Genomic DNA, 17,444 nt, shown 5'->3' on the forward strand with positions numbered 1-17,444 from the left:
CAAGAAGTACTTATTGAACCCTTACTGAGTGGCAGATGCTGTGCTAATCTTTGGAGACAGCCTATGAATAAGACAGATCTGGTCCCTGCCCTTATGAAGTTTGCAGTCCCCAAACACTTGATACATGCGGCAATAGAATAGGGACAATGTGCTAGAGAAGTAGAGAGGTATCTGATCTGGGCATGGTGGGTTAGGAAAGGCTTCCTGGAGCAAATGGCATCTGAGCCAAGACTTGAGTAGGATAAGTAGAAGTTAGGCAGATGAAGTGTGAAGTAGACAGGCTTGCTTGTTTCAAGGATTACATCATACCATGTGTTTAACATCTTAATAAAACATTAGCCTGGCACAAAATAATCTCTCATAAATGGCAATTTTTCATATTTCATTATTGTCAGTTATAGGTACTGCTCAGATGGTACCTTTCTTTTGATTTTCCATATAAAACAACCCACATCACACTCTGTTTCCATAAATATGGCCAATAGAATATAATATTAATTTTAATTATTATTATTTAAAAGGTTTACAAAATACTGATGTTTTTTCATTGAAGTCAGCTTTGCTCGGAGAAGAAAATTGCAGAGCATATCATATATTATGATCTCTCTAAGGAAAATATGGTATCAGAATAATAGAACTTAAATGAACTGTAGTGGTAACCTGATCCAGTCCCTCCCTTTAACACATGAAAGAACTGCATGAGCCATTTGCTCAAAGTAACAATATTGTTGTTGGTGGCAAAGATGGGTCTCAAAAGCAGATGTTCAATATTCATTTCCTTTATGGCATACTGACACTTACAATAAATGGTTTTCAAAGCTCTCAACTTTGATGTAAAATTGCGTTAATATTGTTTCATTGATGTTAATTTCAATCATTACCTTTGAAGTTTTCATGGGCTTCATATTTGTTTTTCTATTACTTTGTTCTTTCTGAGAATGTGTGCTTATTAATTTCAGTTGAACCACTTTACTGTACATTAAGAGTGAGGGGTACATGTAATGCTACTAACCATTTTCATTTTAAACCATTAATTTATTATTTGCAGTAGATGAACGTATTTTAAATGTCATTTATCCTCTGTTAGGTTAAGGTCTCATTCAAAGACAACTCTTAGTAGGCATATTAAGCAAAGTATTAATTAAAACCTGGAAAAATGCCCTGTAGTTAGTAGTCTAAATAATGCTTTCCTATAACACACACTCCTGGCTGCCACTGTGGTAATGTTCTTTTGTGATTATTATTGTTACATGGTTATATGTTCACATACTCTCTTTAAAGCTATATAATTAGCAAAGCCTTTAAAATAAAACTACTAAAATGTTCTTCTGTGCCATTCTTCCTTTTGCTCACCGTTCACTCAGAGTCTTCTGTGCTTTAGTCTATTGTACTAATATTGATTCCTTTGCCCACCTGCCAGCTTTCTTATCCATAGGTGTCTTGAAAATACCATAATTGTTTGTCATTCTCTCCACATGGAAGCCATCCACATCCCTTGAGTATCTCTGTGAGGATCCATTGGATAAGGATTATTTCAATGGCCACCAGATTCTTCATCTTATCCAGTGTGCATTCTGAAAAGTTGTTTTGCCTTATTGCTTAGATACCAATTGCTGCTGAGCCTGTTTCTCATTATCAAGATCTCACCACTCTAGCTTCCAACGACCTTCTTTCCTTTACCCCCCCTTTTTTTTTCCTGATAGCATTATAATTAGAAATAATGCTGTGAATTATTGCCTTCAGGTAAAATTCTACAGGTCCCTGACCATCCCCATGATTCCAATATTAAGTAGAAGCAATTTCGTTTCTGAAGGCTGAAGCTTTGCTCTAGGGTTGTTTTTTTGTTTTTTTTTTTACAGCATTTCTTTCCTTTTCTTTTTTTCTTGTATTACTCAAGATCTACAAACTATTGGCTTTTGGTTGTTGAATTTGCAGCTGTTTCAGGATTTTCTGGTGGGCATATCACTGTTTAAAAATCAACATAACTTTATCATTTTTTTTTTTTTTTGGAGAAAAGAAGCATCATTTAGACTTGCCAAAGACAGGGAAGGGTAAATTAAATAAACTGGTGAGTAAACTGGTTATACTAGTTTTATTGGTCTGGTTATTATCTTGCCTTAGGAAACAGAAATCTTTCCCATTTATAGATTTTGATTTATGCTTTTGCTTCTTTAAATCACAGGACATCATATAAAGGTCATTCAATGATGGTTCCCCTCAGTTTTAAATAAAAAAATGTGAAGAGTAGTTCTAAAACCCTAACTTATTTCCATTAAAATTTATAAAAATAGTCTCTGTGCTCAGAAAGGCTGAATTTTTCTTTTCACTGTTTCAGTGTATTACAGATCTTCCTTCCTACTGCCTCAGAACCTTGAGACTACAGTATTTTATTATATAAATCTCTTTGCATATGCGTTATATTTTATAGTTTATTTTATTTTTCAATACATTTTTTAGTATGGAAAAATTTTAAAACCTATAAAAGTCTATCATCACCTAACTTCAACAATTATCCATTCATTAGTCAAATATGTTTTATCTGTATTCTTACTTACTCCCTCCTGCCCCTTGAAATAATAGTAAGAATCGCAAGCACCATATAATCTGTTAGTATTAAGTATCTAGCTTTAAAATTAAAGTGTATATCTCTAAAGTTATAGAATATAACCATAGTATTACCATACCTAAAAACTTTAACAGTATTTCCTTAATAGCATCAACTAACCAATGGCATCAACTTAATAGCATCAACTAACTAATCAGTATTGAAATAGCTCTAATTATCTCATAATTTCTTTTCACATTGGTTTATTTACATCAGAATCCAAATATAAACCACATATTGCATTTGGTTAAGATGTTTCATAAATCTCTATCGATTTATCTCTCATTTTTTTCTTGTAATTTGTTAAAGTTCTTTGAGTGTTCACAAATTTTAGTTTTGCGGATTGTGTTCCCATATACTATTGCATAATGTGTTTCTCTGTTGGCTGAATTTCCTGTAACCTGATAGGTAGGTCTAGAGCTTTGATCAGATTCAATTTTATTTTTTGGCAAGAATAATTCATGGGAATGCTGTATGCTTCCATCAGAAGGAACAATGTCTGCTTGTTCCTCTGTGACATTAAGATTATTCCATGTGTTTGTTTCTAGCTTGATCCATTCATTATAAGGTTTCCCATTAATTGTTAATATGAAGTTTTTAGCAGCCATTGATGATCATTAACTAGGATCCATTATTTCAGCAGTTGTTGCAAAGTGATGTATTCTAATACTAACATTTTTTCTTATTTATCAGGCTTCATTTAAAATATTCATTTGATGGATTAAATAAAAGTTACTTTTTGAGCACCTATGATGTACCAGTATTCTGCTAGGCAGTATAAGGGGAAGGCAAATGCATGGACTGTACTCTAAGTGGAAATTAACAATATATTCAACATACTCAGAGAGCAGTTGTGGTATGATCAGTGAAATAAGACAAGAGAGATAAAAATGGGCAGTAGAATGTTTCAAGGAAGATGTAGGCCATGAATATTTTATGATTAATAAAGAATAGAACAAGAATAGGAATGGCCATATAAGGGAAGGCAGAGGAAGAACGCTACTTAGAGATTACGTGTTAGCGTGTTAGCTACATCAAAGGGGGGCATTTGTTGGTAGTGAGAAAACTAAATTATTTAGATTCTGTATTGATCAGTTGACATCATCCCTTTGAACTTTCTGATCTTGTTCTAAATACTTTTGGCAGAAAGACTTCGGATGGACTAGGGAACTACAACCAAGCTCAATGGTTTAGAAATTAGTTTGTCATAAATAAAAATTCATCTGAGCTTAAGAAATTTATGGGCTTCCAAGTCAGATGTAAAATGTAAAGAGACGACAGTCATGTTGATGTGTATACATAGTAATAAAAAAATCCAAACTACCTGGTGACTTGTGGTTCCACAGACCAAACCAGGATATTTGGAAAGGAGAAGCAGGTGCACAGGGTTTGATGTGAAGCTGTGGCAAAGTTAAAGATGTTGAATTTAATTTAGGAAATGTTGGATTTTAAGTGTACATACAAATAGCTAAGTCTTAAGGAATTTGTTAACATAGGATTGAATTGCAGACAAAAAGATAGAGCGGATAATATAAATTTTGTGGTCAGAGACAGAATGAACTCCTAGAAGGGGATAAGCACATCATATAATGAACATAGACAGAGAGGTTGGAGGTTAATGAGAGGATAATGTAGGGTTGGGATTATAGGGTAAACACAGGAAACAGGAAGAAGAGAGCAGTATCTGTTGGTAGAGAAACAGAGAGAAATGTCATGACCTGGGCAGGAAAGAGTTTTAAGCATAAAGCGATGGTCAGCAGTGTCAACTATCACCATGAGGTCAAGGAATGGAGAACAGAGAACTATCTTTTGGGTATTCAGGGGTTGATCACTGGTAATACGTGATAGGATGACAGGACACTGATTTGAATTGTAGCAAGTGAAAGATGGAAGATAAATTACAGAAAGGAAAGGTTTGAAAGCAGGTCAGGACAGAAGGCAGGGGATGATCTATTCTAGGAATGAGGTTCCCAAGAAAAAGGTCAATATGATGGACAGGATAAGCAGTAGGTGGGCTAAACTGAACTGTATTTAAAGAGCGGGAGTAGAAATTTCATGGGTTATTTTGATAAACAAGGCAAATATTACTTTAGAAAATGAAATTTTCACAAAATGAACTTGTTTAGAGTCACTTTAATTAATTGTATTGGTTTGACATTTTATTTATTTAATTTTCATCATATATATTACCATTAATAAATAATGCTTACATTAAATGTGTAAGAAATGAAGTATTTAATTGGGAATGCTAACATAAAAAGAATTTTGCATGCCTCTACATTTCCCTGCTGTCCACTTCCTTAGCCAGATGTATACATGGATCAGTTAAGTATTTGTTTTTATTTCATTAGTTTCATTGTTTTCCTGCTTACAAGGATAATAAATACTTATTGAAAAAATGTCACCCAGCACAGAAAGATTTAAAGAATAATTTTTTTAAATCCCAGGAAATGATTCTATTCAGAGATAACCAATATCAGTATTTGGTAAGTCCCCTTCCAAATCTCTTTCTATGCATAGATACATAGTTGATATTTTACATCAATGAGATCATACTGCAAATGTGGCTTTTATCTGCTTTTCTGCATCTAATAATATGTCGTGGATATTTTCTATTTCAGTGAATATAGAGTTATGGCATCCTCTTTCAACGGCAGTCATTGTATAAAAGAACCATAATTGATTTAAGCCATCTCTTACTGCCAGACTTTAGACTTTTTCGATTTTTCTGTTTTAAACAGCACTGTAGTGCACATTCCTGTGGGTACATTTTTGTGCACTTGTCCAGTTAATTGTCTTCTCTTTAAATAATATTCTGGAAATAGGGTTGTGAATCAAGGCTATGCATTTTTTATATTGTGACACATATTTACATATTACCTAATACCCAGTAGAAAAGCTGTAGCAAGTATACTTCTGCCAATAACACATACTGGTACCCAGAAAGTTGTTTTAAGTGTCTTACAATGATTTTTCATCTTAATTCAGGCCTGTTTTCCATTCTTATAAAATAAGAAGGCTGAAATATAGCAGAGATTCTTAAACTTTTAAGCATTTTAGGATTATTTGAGAATTTTTGAAAGTTGTTTAACCTCCGGGAAAAAAAAACATAGGCAAAACCAGAAATTTTTACTTACTATTTGTGGGAATATACAGATTCTTTGGAGCTAAATCATAGACTCTTTAGGAACCCCACTCCATGAATCCAGGTGAAGAATTCCTTAATGACATGATTTTAAAGTTGCTTTTTCCTTTTAACTCTAACACACACATACGTTTCACAGATACATCACACAGTCATGCGCACATAGAATTTAAACATTTATTTGGAAAAAAAAAGTGACATCTGCTTGATATAGAGCCTAGTCTTATTATGAACTATGAAATAACTTCCGTGTGCGTAGTTACTGGAATGAAGTTTTTCTATTTATTTCAGGTTCTTCAATGGCGAACCCACCAGGAAGAGGTAGCAAGACTGGAAATGGAAATTTCTGCCAGAAGAAGAGAAAAGGAAGAGGAGAAAGAGAAACTGTGGAAGAAGAAGGAATTGTTGCAAAGAGCAGAGAAGAAAAAAAAAGTATAAAATCTATTGTCAATATGAATGTGTGAATGAATGCTTAATGGCCTGATTGAGCTTTTTGATCTTGGTGTTTGGCATGAAATTCTCATAAGCAGTTCTGAGAACATTCGTAAAGATCTAGTGGAATGTTTTTTCTAATGAAAAGTTTATTTGAGCTTCAAAGATTTGTTGACATGGAGGAGAACCCAGATTGTTGATTTGTGTGAGCACAGGTACCTGTGATTAGAAGAGGTGCTGTAGGTTAAAAAAAAAAAAAGACAAGGTTGTGGTGGTTGTTAAATCCCGTAATAAATAGGGACGTGGCAAAAAATGAGAGGGTGCTGTGCTGGGATAGTGTCTTGGTTGACGGCACTGTGGTAAATAATTGCCAAAAACATCCTTGTTGATAGAATATATTATACTAGAGACAGTGCAATTCATGGAAAGTCAAAATGCCCTTTAGAGTTTACTTCTTGGCTGTTTATTAGATGGTTTTGTTTTTCGTTTACTAACACAAATTCATCATTCCTCTTTTGAGTAAATATTTGTTGCACAATCTTAAAACTATACACCAAAAGAAGTGGGTGTTGATAATCCATGGAAGATAGAATACACTTAAGGGTTGTTTTGTTTTAAATATATATATGAGATACTTATTTAGGCATTTATGTTTTTTCCCACCACAAAAATTATGAAATTTGCCATAAAAATATTTTTGTTAGCCATTTAATCAGATATATTAACCATTTTTTAAATGGAGTGTCTAAGCTCTGTAGAAATAATTCACAGAAAGTCAATTAATTTGTGATCAGCAGAATGAAAGGAAATGTCTTTAACCTATACACCTGTTTTGACTTGATCTATATGGTGTAAAAAAAATCTTTTCTTTGGAAAAGCTGCTTATAGTGCTAAGAATGATTAATTAATTCATGGTCATCGGTGGACAAACTTTTCATTTTTGTGAACATGGTTGACGTTTTGCACTATGTGACCAACTAAGTCAAAGAATCTCATGCCTAGAAGTTGTTCCTTCCAAGTCGAATATGTGGGGGTAAAGGAACTATGTATTTTAAAGCTATAAGCCAGTTTTTCCACATTTTATTATACTTCAGTTGTCATTGTTATTGATTTGTTTTGTGACTTTAAATCAGCAAATTGGTGTAGAGGCAGCATGTGTGGAAAACAACATACATAGAAGTTATATGATCATTTGACAAAGTCAGCTGCTAAGAAGATATACTTCACAGTGCTTATTTTAATTCAAAGACGAATTTGATTTCTGCTTCTAAGGAAGTAAATAGGGTGGTTTTATCAAGTCCCTATCAAGAGAGTTGATGATTAAAGGGAATAATTACAGATACCTCCAAAACTCATAAATATTGATCACGTTTCAAATAATGTAAGTGAGCTATATATCTCTGGAATGGGGGAACTTACCAATTATTTAGTGTTATGAAGTACAGTATGTGAAAAGCATATCCCTCTACTTGGGCCCTCGAAGCATTTCCTCACCGTGAATTAGCGTGACCACAAAAAGTATTATATTTGTAGGCACCTTTTTACATGCAGTGTCAACTTAAATGTCATATGAAGAGATTTGGAAACAGTTTCATTTACTGGGAGTTTACAAAGACAGGTAAAGCCATACCAATTAAATAACTCAAGTATTGAGAATGGGAGTCGGTACAATTAATTGTGTGAATTAAGTTTGGGTTGAGGAACTGGCATGGCTACACAGGAGAGGATGGAGGGACATCACTAGTTTGTAAGATTTCTGGAAGTGAGAGAAAGGCATTTAAAAGATGAGAGAGAGAGAGCTTCCTGAGCTTGCAGATGGGGCTGAAAATTGCCTCATAAACACTATAACAAAAACTGAATAGAGTAATGGAAGGAAGAATTAAGCTATTTTAATGGCTGAGGCACCCAAAGGGCTAACCTAAATGCAGCTTAAAACAAGGACACTTAGGCCTGAAAAGATGAAGGCTGAGGAGAATTTCAGTATCGTTAGTTGTGTGTGTAAATTAAATATCCTCTCCTCATCTTAGAATGCAAGATGGGATCTACACCTATGAGCATTAAAGTAGCACATGTTGAAAAAACATGAAAACCTCTATGCCTAGAATGCATTTTCGTCCCTGGTTGCATTTTGCTAAGCTTCATGCAGGGTGTTACATGTATAAAGTCTCCTGCACTTTATAATAAAAGATATTATAAGACGTGCCCTATCAAATTTGTTGTCCTATTTATATAGAGTATAGAGGACATTACAATGTTTTGGGAAACTAAGCCAAATTTGTGGTCAAACCCTAGCAATTGTATAGGACCAAGGCATATAACTTATTTTATTTTTAAAATACTTTTTCATTTATAAAATTTTTTTTAAATAGAGATTGATATGATATAGACATTAGTACACATTGGCTAGCATTAAAATGTTAACATTTTTCATTTTGTTTCAGATTTTTAAAATTTAAATAAAGGAGAGAATATTACAGATAAAGTTGAAATCCTCTTCTGAGAACTTCCTCAGTACCATTTCCCTTCTTTCCTCCCAAGAGACAATCATGATCAGGAATTTTACTTCTATCTTTCCAGGCCATATATCGATTTTAAGATATTTTGACATATAATTTGTGACTAATTTTTTCATGAACACTATCATGCTATGTCATTCTGCAGTGTTTTAAAAATATGTCTGTGTTTCAGGGGGTGGGGGACAAGGGGAGGGAGAGCATTAGGACAAATACCTAATGCATGCAGGGCTTAAAACCTAGATGATGGGTTGATGGGTGCAGCAAACCACCATGGCACATGTATACCTATGTAACAAACCTGCATGTCCTGCACGTGTATCCCAGAACTTAAAGTAAAATAAAAATATATGTATACCTATGTTAGTAATACACATAGACCTAGTTCACTCTTTTTTTTTGAGACGGAGTCTCGCTCTGTCACCCAGGCTGGAGTGCAATGGTGTGATCTTGGCTCACTGCAACCTCTGCCTCCAAGGTTCAAGTGATTCTCTTGCCTCAGCCTCCTGAGTAGCTGGGATTACAGGTGCCTGCCACTATACCTTGCTAATTTTTGTATTTTCAGTAGAGACGGGGATTCACTATGTTGGTCAGGCTGGTCTCAAACTCCTGACCTCAGATGATCCGCCCGCCTCAGCCTCCCAAAGTGCTGGGATTACAGGCGTGAGCTACCATGCCCGGCCTTTTAATTGCTACATAGTGTTCCATAGTAGAAGTGAGCTAGCATTTATCCATTCTCTTTGGTGGTTGACATTTAAATTTCCAAAGTTTTGTTCTTATAGGCTGTGCTGCAGCAGCCAGCTTGTACTGATGCATGTGTTCAGGCTTTCACTAGGGTGTACCTAGAAGGAGAATAACTATGTTGTAGATTCATATACTTTCAACTTTATAAGATTTTGGGGGGTGGTTTATAAGATACTACAACTTTGCTTTTTGACTTTTGTCAATTTGATAAATTTGAAAAGTATCTTATAAATATTTTAATTTGTATTTCCATGGTCATTTGTGAGGTTGAAAATCTTTCATGTTTACTGGAGAGTTTTCTTTCTCTGTAACTCACTTATTCATACTTTTAAAATCCATTTTTAAATTAATATGTAAAAGCTCTTTATAAATTCTAGATACTATTTCTTTTTATAGTTATATGGGTTGCATGTATTTTCACCCGTTGGTCATTTGCCTTTTAGTTTTGCCTGTAGTATCTTAAAACGCTCAAGTAATCGAGGTTATTAAACTGTTTCTTATGAATTATGCTTCTCTTCATGAACTGTGACCTGGTAGCAAGAGCATCTCTACAGGTGGCTCTTACGTGTGTCTCTGTTGAAGGTCATATGCATTTTACCCTTTGGCCTGGGAATAATTTTCGTATCAGTTTCTAGACTTGGGACACTATGCCATGAGCCTAGAGTGCATCAGATTTAGGGCTAGTTCACAGCACTGGTCTGGGGTTCTTCACTTAACCCCTTTTCTTCTCTGGTCTCCCTGGAACTTTTGCAGAGAGTGATTATGGTGTATCTAGTCCCTATTTTGTATCTGGACGAGTCCTATGTGACTTTGTGCTATTTTTAAGTAGCTTGATTCCAGCTCCCGTTAGCACAGGCCCCATGACAAATGTTAAACGTCCGTCCACCAGCTATGCAGACCTTTACTGGGTCCCAGTTTTCCTCAAGTCCTTTGGCTTCAGCTCTCTCTGACTGCTCTGACTTTAGGTTCCATGTTTATTTTTGGCACTGGGGCAGTATGTGTGTGTGTGTGTGTGTGTGTGTGTAGTTGTGTTATAGTTTGTCCAGCATTTCTATGTGTTTGAGGTAGGAAAGGAGATTTCCATGTCAACTCAGAGATACTGACCAGAAGTTCTAGCTGTCTTTACATACACTCACCACAAACCTAGATTATCTTTGTTTTCACTATTTTACTGTTGGAGACACATTTTGGTTCTTCAGCGTTTAACAGTAGCTTGGCAGAAAATTCTACCAGCAGCTCTCTGCTGTCATGAGAGGTGTTGCTTTGGTAGCTGGTGCTCTGTTTTCCCCCCATCTGCTGTCTCATCTACCTGGCTTTCCCTTCTCCTAAAAGACTGGCAGTGGAGGCAGAGAAACTGTACCATGTGCAAAACTCCACCATACAATTTCTGAACAAGAGGTAATCTTCCTCCTAATTCTTCTTTCCAGCAATTTATCTGTTATGACCAATTTACTGGAATAATATTTTGGTTTGTATTCAATGCTGATTTTACCCTTGCAGATGCCCAGCTCCTTAAATCAGTTTTTCTTCTATGCTTTAAAACTCAAGTTGAATATAATAGTTATAGTTTTCATAGTTTTAAGACTCAAAGAAAGTTTTGATTCCTAAGTTGTTAGATGATATTGATGTTTTTCAGGAGCATCTCTCTATTTCTGAAATTGTTGTCATGATAAAATCAAAAGATAATGCCTCTCTATAAATGATCCCTGGGAGCTATTGTAAGAAACAAAATTTCCATGCTAGATGGACCTTATATAATATTGGTTCCCATACCACCCTTTCTCTAGATGTGGCTCTTTGCGTAGCTTAAATCACAGAAAAATTTCTCTGCATTATTGAGGTTTAGGAGATGTTGTTGCTGCATGATGCCTAGTTTAGAGTTCCACAGAATCCATCACGAGGATGGTTCTAGCCTCACTTCCAAAATGGAGATTTTAGCAAGACTCACATAAAAAGGAGACATATCTCTCCCCTCGTCTAGCATTTCAAAATTCTCTCTAATTTTGCCAACTCCTAATCTGCACACCAGACACTTTGTGCAATTGAGGGGTGGGGAGTATTTTCAAGGATATCAGGATACCTCTGCTGTGACCTTCAGCCTTGCCTTAGAGATCTTTCTGGGGAGGGATCTGCCACTTTGTGAATTCTTAGCTTCTTGTAACATCATACCAGTAAATACCAAAAGACATGGCTTTGGCAGAACATTGGCACTTGGGTGTTCCCCCACGCCCTCAGGGGATCTCATAATACCCAAATTACATGCTTCCTGCAGAGAACCAAGAAGAGGAGAAATAGTCTAAAACAAAAACCAGTAGACTGTCATAAACAGAATGCAGGTTAAAGGACTGTAACCATTCTTATTTCAGAAGACTCCAGAAGCTCTTGCACAGGAGAGAATTCAGAGTACCTCCCCATTTCAGATCTGAACCATTCTCCCAGTGTGGGAATTTGTAGGTTCTTATCAGGGCAATGAATCATGACATTATAAAATCTCTTCTCCAGCATCTTTTAATCTAATAGTATACTGATCTAAAGAGCTAAGAGTAGAAAAAATGGTGAGCATAGACGAATGATTTTTTAAAAAATTCCCAGGCTTTAAACTCTGCTTTTTCAGGATTGTTGAACTTAAAGTGGTCAATGAATAACACCAAAATAAGTAGGCTTCTAAGGTGGGCTATAGGATCCCCTACCCACCCTCCAGACGTTCCCCGTATAATCACCCAGACTATAAATACTGTGGATTTTACTCCCATGATTGGGTCAGATTATATGGCCCAGAAGACCTTAAAATTATCTGAGTGGTCCTGACCTAATCACATGAGCCCTTTAAAGGCACAGTGATCGCAGACTGGGGTGGTCAGAGATTTGAAACATGAGAAGGATGTGACCACCATCGATGGATAAAAGACTGAGGGAGTCACATGGCAAGGAATGTGGTGGCCTCAAGGAGCTGAGGGTGGCCCGAGCTGATGGCCAGCAAGGAAATGGGACCTATAGCCTACAGGCCCATATCCATAAAGAACTGGATTTTTATGAATGGGATTGGAAGCAGATTTTTTCTCCAGATGAGAACTCAGTTTTGTCAATACCTTGATTTCAGCCTGGTGATACCATAAGCAGAGAGCCCAACCACACCATGCTAGACTTCTGGTTTACAGAATTCTGAGCTAGCAGGTGAGTGTTGTTTTAAGCTGCTAAATTTGAGGCAATTTTTATATAGCAATGATTTAAAAAAAACTAATACAGATTTTAGTATCTGGAAGTGAAATGCTGCCATAATGAATACCTAAAAATGCAGAAGTGGCTTTGGAATTTGTAAGTGGGAAGAAGCTGGAAGAATTTTGAGGATATCATCTTGAGGATGATAGAAAAAACTAGAATACCTTGAATCAACCGTTAGTGGAAATATGGATGTTAACAACGTGACTGGTGAGGGCTGAGGAGGAAGTAATTAATGTATTATTGGAAACTGGAAAAAGGAGGATCACTGTTAATGTGGTGACAGAAAGCCTAGGGCAGTCATGTCCTGCAGTTAGATGGAAAACAAATTAACCAGAAATAAACTTCCTAGTTGATGAACTAAGATATCAAAAAAAAAATGTTGAAGGTGCCACATGGATTCTTTTTGCTGCCTATAGTAAAAAGAAAAGAGATAAATAGAGGGAAGAAATTTAAGTGAAAAGGATCAAGACTTGATGCTTTGGGAACTTCTTGACCTATCTAGATTGGAAAAGATCTTAGAGTTAACAAATTACTGCCAACAGTATGGCATGAAGAACAGACTGAGGTGTGAATATACAGTCCTTTGTTTTAATCTTGAAAAGATCAAAAAGTCAGAGTAGTTAGTCATATAAAAGACCCTTCTGGGAGATCAATGGTGCTTCTCATGGATCTTTTCAAACTAGCGGGCCTCCAGGAAGCTTAAGAGTAGTATCCCTTAGCCATCTCGGCAGGAGACCGAGAGAGAGACGAGATTATTTCAAAAAGATTGTGGTATAGCTTTTGTCTGTTGTAGTGAATTCCCAAAAAATCCACAGAGGTCCTGCTGGGTTCTTGGGAAAATTTTATTAGAAACACTGCCAGCTTGGACTGAAAGGTACAGACAGAGTATGATGTGAAAAAGGCTAATAGTCTGCCAAAATTTGATTATAGTGGTGGGAGGCAGGCTGATAAAACGACTCAACTGCAAGTACCTACTACCATTCAAGAAGAAGGACGAATGACCCTTGAACCAAGAGGGCAGAATTTAATAGCCCAGGTGTTAGAGACTGTGGCTGGCCCCTGTGGCCCCTTGCATTTTTTTGATACTTCCATCATTGAAAAAACCCACCTCTCTAGGCTCAGAAAGAGCTGTGACTATCCAGATCTTCCTGTAAAAGCACAGGCTGCTTACTGCAAGGCAGAGAAGGGGGAAAGTGCCGCCTGAAGACGGATGGCATTTTAAGAGAGAGACAGGGCTGAGCTGAACTTGTTCAGTCATTTCTCCCACATTTGCCAATCAGAATGACAGGCCATACTGTGAACCCTCCTGAGGAGAGGAAGTTCCCAGCTATGTGAGGAGTGGAAGATGAGCATTCCCCCTAAGAAGAGTATAGGGTAGTTTCCATATCCCCTAGTACATCCATGGTGTTGAAATGATATTTCACTAAAGGCTCAAAAGAAGGCGAGCAGTCCAAAGACACCTTTATTCAACTATATGTTGGCCTTAAACCTATAACTAAATGGTTCACTAACAACCTCATTAAGACCTGAGCCAAGAAGTTCCTAGATATGGAGGTACTGGAGCTGATCTAAGAGGTTGTATTTACCAGAATAAAGATGAAGAAGAGCCATGGTGGAAGGAGAGAAAAAAAAAAAAAAAAACTACAGAGTGGGTAGCAAATGTGGAAGGCCATGAATTCAGTGAGCCCACTGCAAATGGGGAATGGCTCAGGATGGTATTGAGCATGGGGCTTTTCGCATTCCCTCAGACCTGAGCTGGAGTTCCAGCACTGCCACTTCTTAACTGCGGGGCCTTGAGGGAGATTACTTTCTCTCCATTTCAGTGTTTGTGTCTGTGTGCTGTTTGCATTTGTATGATAATAAAATGCATGTGAAGCAGTTTGCACATGCCTGACACTTAGAAAGGCTTCAGTAAATGATGTTCTAATTGTTACTTTTATTATTGTTACCCCAGTGGAATGGTAGAGCAGAAGGCAGTTAGAAAAATCATGAGAACCCAATAGAAAAGGTAGAAACGAGATAAAGATAATAATAATGAGAGGCAGTGGTTTTAATGCTGGTTCAGAAACTAATGTCATGAATACAGTTCTTTTTCTCTTTGCCTGGTTACTCTTCACCTGGTAACAGAATGTCTCTAGAATGGCAGAACTCTACCAACACTAGTGACTGTGGAATCCCTTGAAAGGTCAAGTAAGAAGAAATGTTCTAATTACAGCATAGGGCATGCAGAAATAGTTATCTTTAGTTATCCACTTTAAACAAAAGAATCTTTGACTCATTAGTACATTCTGTGGTTCTAAGTGGCAGTCATCAACAAAATGTACTCATTAGCACCTAAATAGTTCAAACAAATAAAACATATACTAACTTCATAAGTTTCACGACTTGCTGATCTTATTGTAAACTATATATATAAGTCTTCTAATCTGTGTTTTATTTTGAAATCCCAAAGTCACCTTTCAGAAAATACTATGGCTCAACATATTTCATTTACTGTTATATTCAGTGTTGGTACGAATGTCCTCCAGCACGTAGTACCGTGTGGCATTTGCCTCATTTCCAATAGCCTCCCCACCCTTTAACATAGGATAATGGTATCAACTCCTAGTAAGATACATTCACAGTAAGATTGTGTATAATTCCAAAGGGGGCACTAAGAGTCCAAACAAAATGATCATTCATTCATTTGCTTGTTCAATAAGTACATACCAAGTGCCTTTATTGTGACAGGTATTATACCCAGTCCTCCATTCTCCATACCTCATGCAATTATAAGAGTTCACCCACTCAAGAAATTGCCCCCTTTCTGGTCTCTGTTTAAAGGGAGGTGTTTACCTGCTCTGCCACAAAATGAAATACAATTCTTAGGTCAATGGAAGCTCTTATTAATAATACAGAAGGATATCTTTTAGCTTCAGACTTTATAAGCACAACAAAAAGAGTTAATAGAGAAAAACTAAAAATATAAAATGAAATGAACTATATAGAGTTTGTTACTGGTTAAATTAAGCATGCCCATATATAGCAAATTAAATACATTTGTGCATATACATACATACATATATGCATATGCAAATATATGTATATGCATGTGTACACACATATGTAGAGTGTGACTTTGAGATTTACTTCCTGCCTTTCTCAGGGGGTATCAACAAAGCCTTAACCTAACCTAACCTAACATTAATCTAAGTTGGGGTGGTTAGGAGAGTGCCTTTGTTCTCATCCATGCCTAGACCTCCTTTTATTTCCTGTTCCAGTATCATCAAACTGTAATTTGGGCATCTGTCTTCACACTCGCCCATGCTGGTCTGACTGCTTCCTAGTGTGAATACTCTTATGCTAACAGAAGTTATTAGTTTTGCTATAGCTAATCAAAGTTCAGGACTTAGAGTATAGACTTTTTTCCCTAATTGACTCCAATAGGGTTTATTAACTCTCTTTGTATTAATTTATGTGTTTCTATTGAGGCCTTTAATTGTTGCAGGCATGTGTGTACTGTAGGAACTGCAGCATATGGGACTGTCCTCTGCAGTTTTCTTTGAATGCCTGTGACTGAATGCCTTTCATCTCCATCGAATGCTCTGCTGTTGAGGAGGTAGAATGATACAGATCTCAGGGCTTCAGGCGTTGGGAAAATCAGAGTGCTGCCTGGAAGCCAGCGCATAGCAGAGAGGTCCCTGTGAGATGGTACCTGCTGATCCTGGCCCAGGTCATCCATTTCTTCCAGGTCCTTTTCCCTCATGACTCTCCCTGTTAACCTTGTGTAACAGAGAGGCTGAGACTTCTTTTAAAGAGGGGTGTTTGTGTGTGTGTGTGTGTGTGTGTGTGTCTGTGTGTGTGTGAGAGAGAGAGAAAGAGAGAGTGATCTAACTGGATCCCAGTTAGACAAACATGACTTAAACTGTAAATATTGTCAGTTTATATAATATGTTACTAGGGCCACCTGAAATGTGAACACAAATAAAAACACCATGGCAGGACTCAATAGTACAGTGCCATTCAGATGATCTAAAGTTGGCTTATAGCACTTTTTTTACATGTTTGTAAAACTGAGAATATGGAATATAAGAACTCTCATAGACTTCTTAGACCCCAGAAACATGTCTTTGAACCACTCTGAACACCAACTTGAGCTTGGCTCTAACATCTATCCACTGAGATCTCTCACAGCAAGCATCCTCACTGCAAAAGAACTTGCTGCCAGTAGAGCTGAAGTGTCCCCACTTGGCTGAGGGCCGCCACTCTGATGAACTGCTTCCTACCCTTCCTTTTGTGATTCTTTCAATTAATAACTCCTAGACATGTGATCTTGCAAAGTTTAAGGGAGTATTTTTTATTTAGTTTTTAGTCTTTTTCTTTGGGAATCTGATGGAGTACTGCAAACATGGGAACTAAAAAAAAAAAAAAAAAAAAAAAAAAAAAAACCTAATTGGTAAATTAACTATCAGGATAATATAATGGTCAAAAGGAGAAGATAGCATATATTTTTTGTAGACAGGACTCCCAAATAAACTGGGATTCAGACCTTATTTTCTGAAGTTTTAATATTGGTTCTTTTAGTATTATTGTATGTGTAAAGAAATTAAGTAGAATAGGAGGTTTAATTATGCAGAAGAAATAAACTAGGGATTATCTAATTTTTAAATGTTCATAATGTTCCTTGTTTTGTTACTAAAATTTAGAAATAAACATTATTTTATTAAATTAACTTATTAATTTAAATCAACCTTATTAATTTAAATTAACTTTAAATTAACTTAAATTAACCTTCTAACATGAG

General features: G+C 36.4%; 1 protein-coding gene across 1 annotated transcript in view; it reads left to right on the plus strand.

Annotated features, from left to right (window-relative positions):
- Positions 1–17,444, plus strand: part of CCDC148 (coiled-coil domain containing 148) — a 297,456-nt gene that overhangs the window by 208,667 nt on the left and 71,345 nt on the right. The window contains exon 11 of the mRNA XM_030796687.1: positions 6,042–6,182. Within this exon, the coding sequence (XP_030652547.1) occupies positions 6,042–6,182 (141 nt within the window). The remainder of the gene's footprint in view (positions 1–6,041; positions 6,183–17,444) is intronic.

Source organism: Nomascus leucogenys, chromosome 17 (genome assembly GCF_006542625.1).
Source record: "Nomascus leucogenys isolate Asia chromosome 17, Asia_NLE_v1, whole genome shotgun sequence".
Taxonomy (NCBI): domain Eukaryota; kingdom Metazoa; phylum Chordata; class Mammalia; order Primates; family Hylobatidae; genus Nomascus; species Nomascus leucogenys.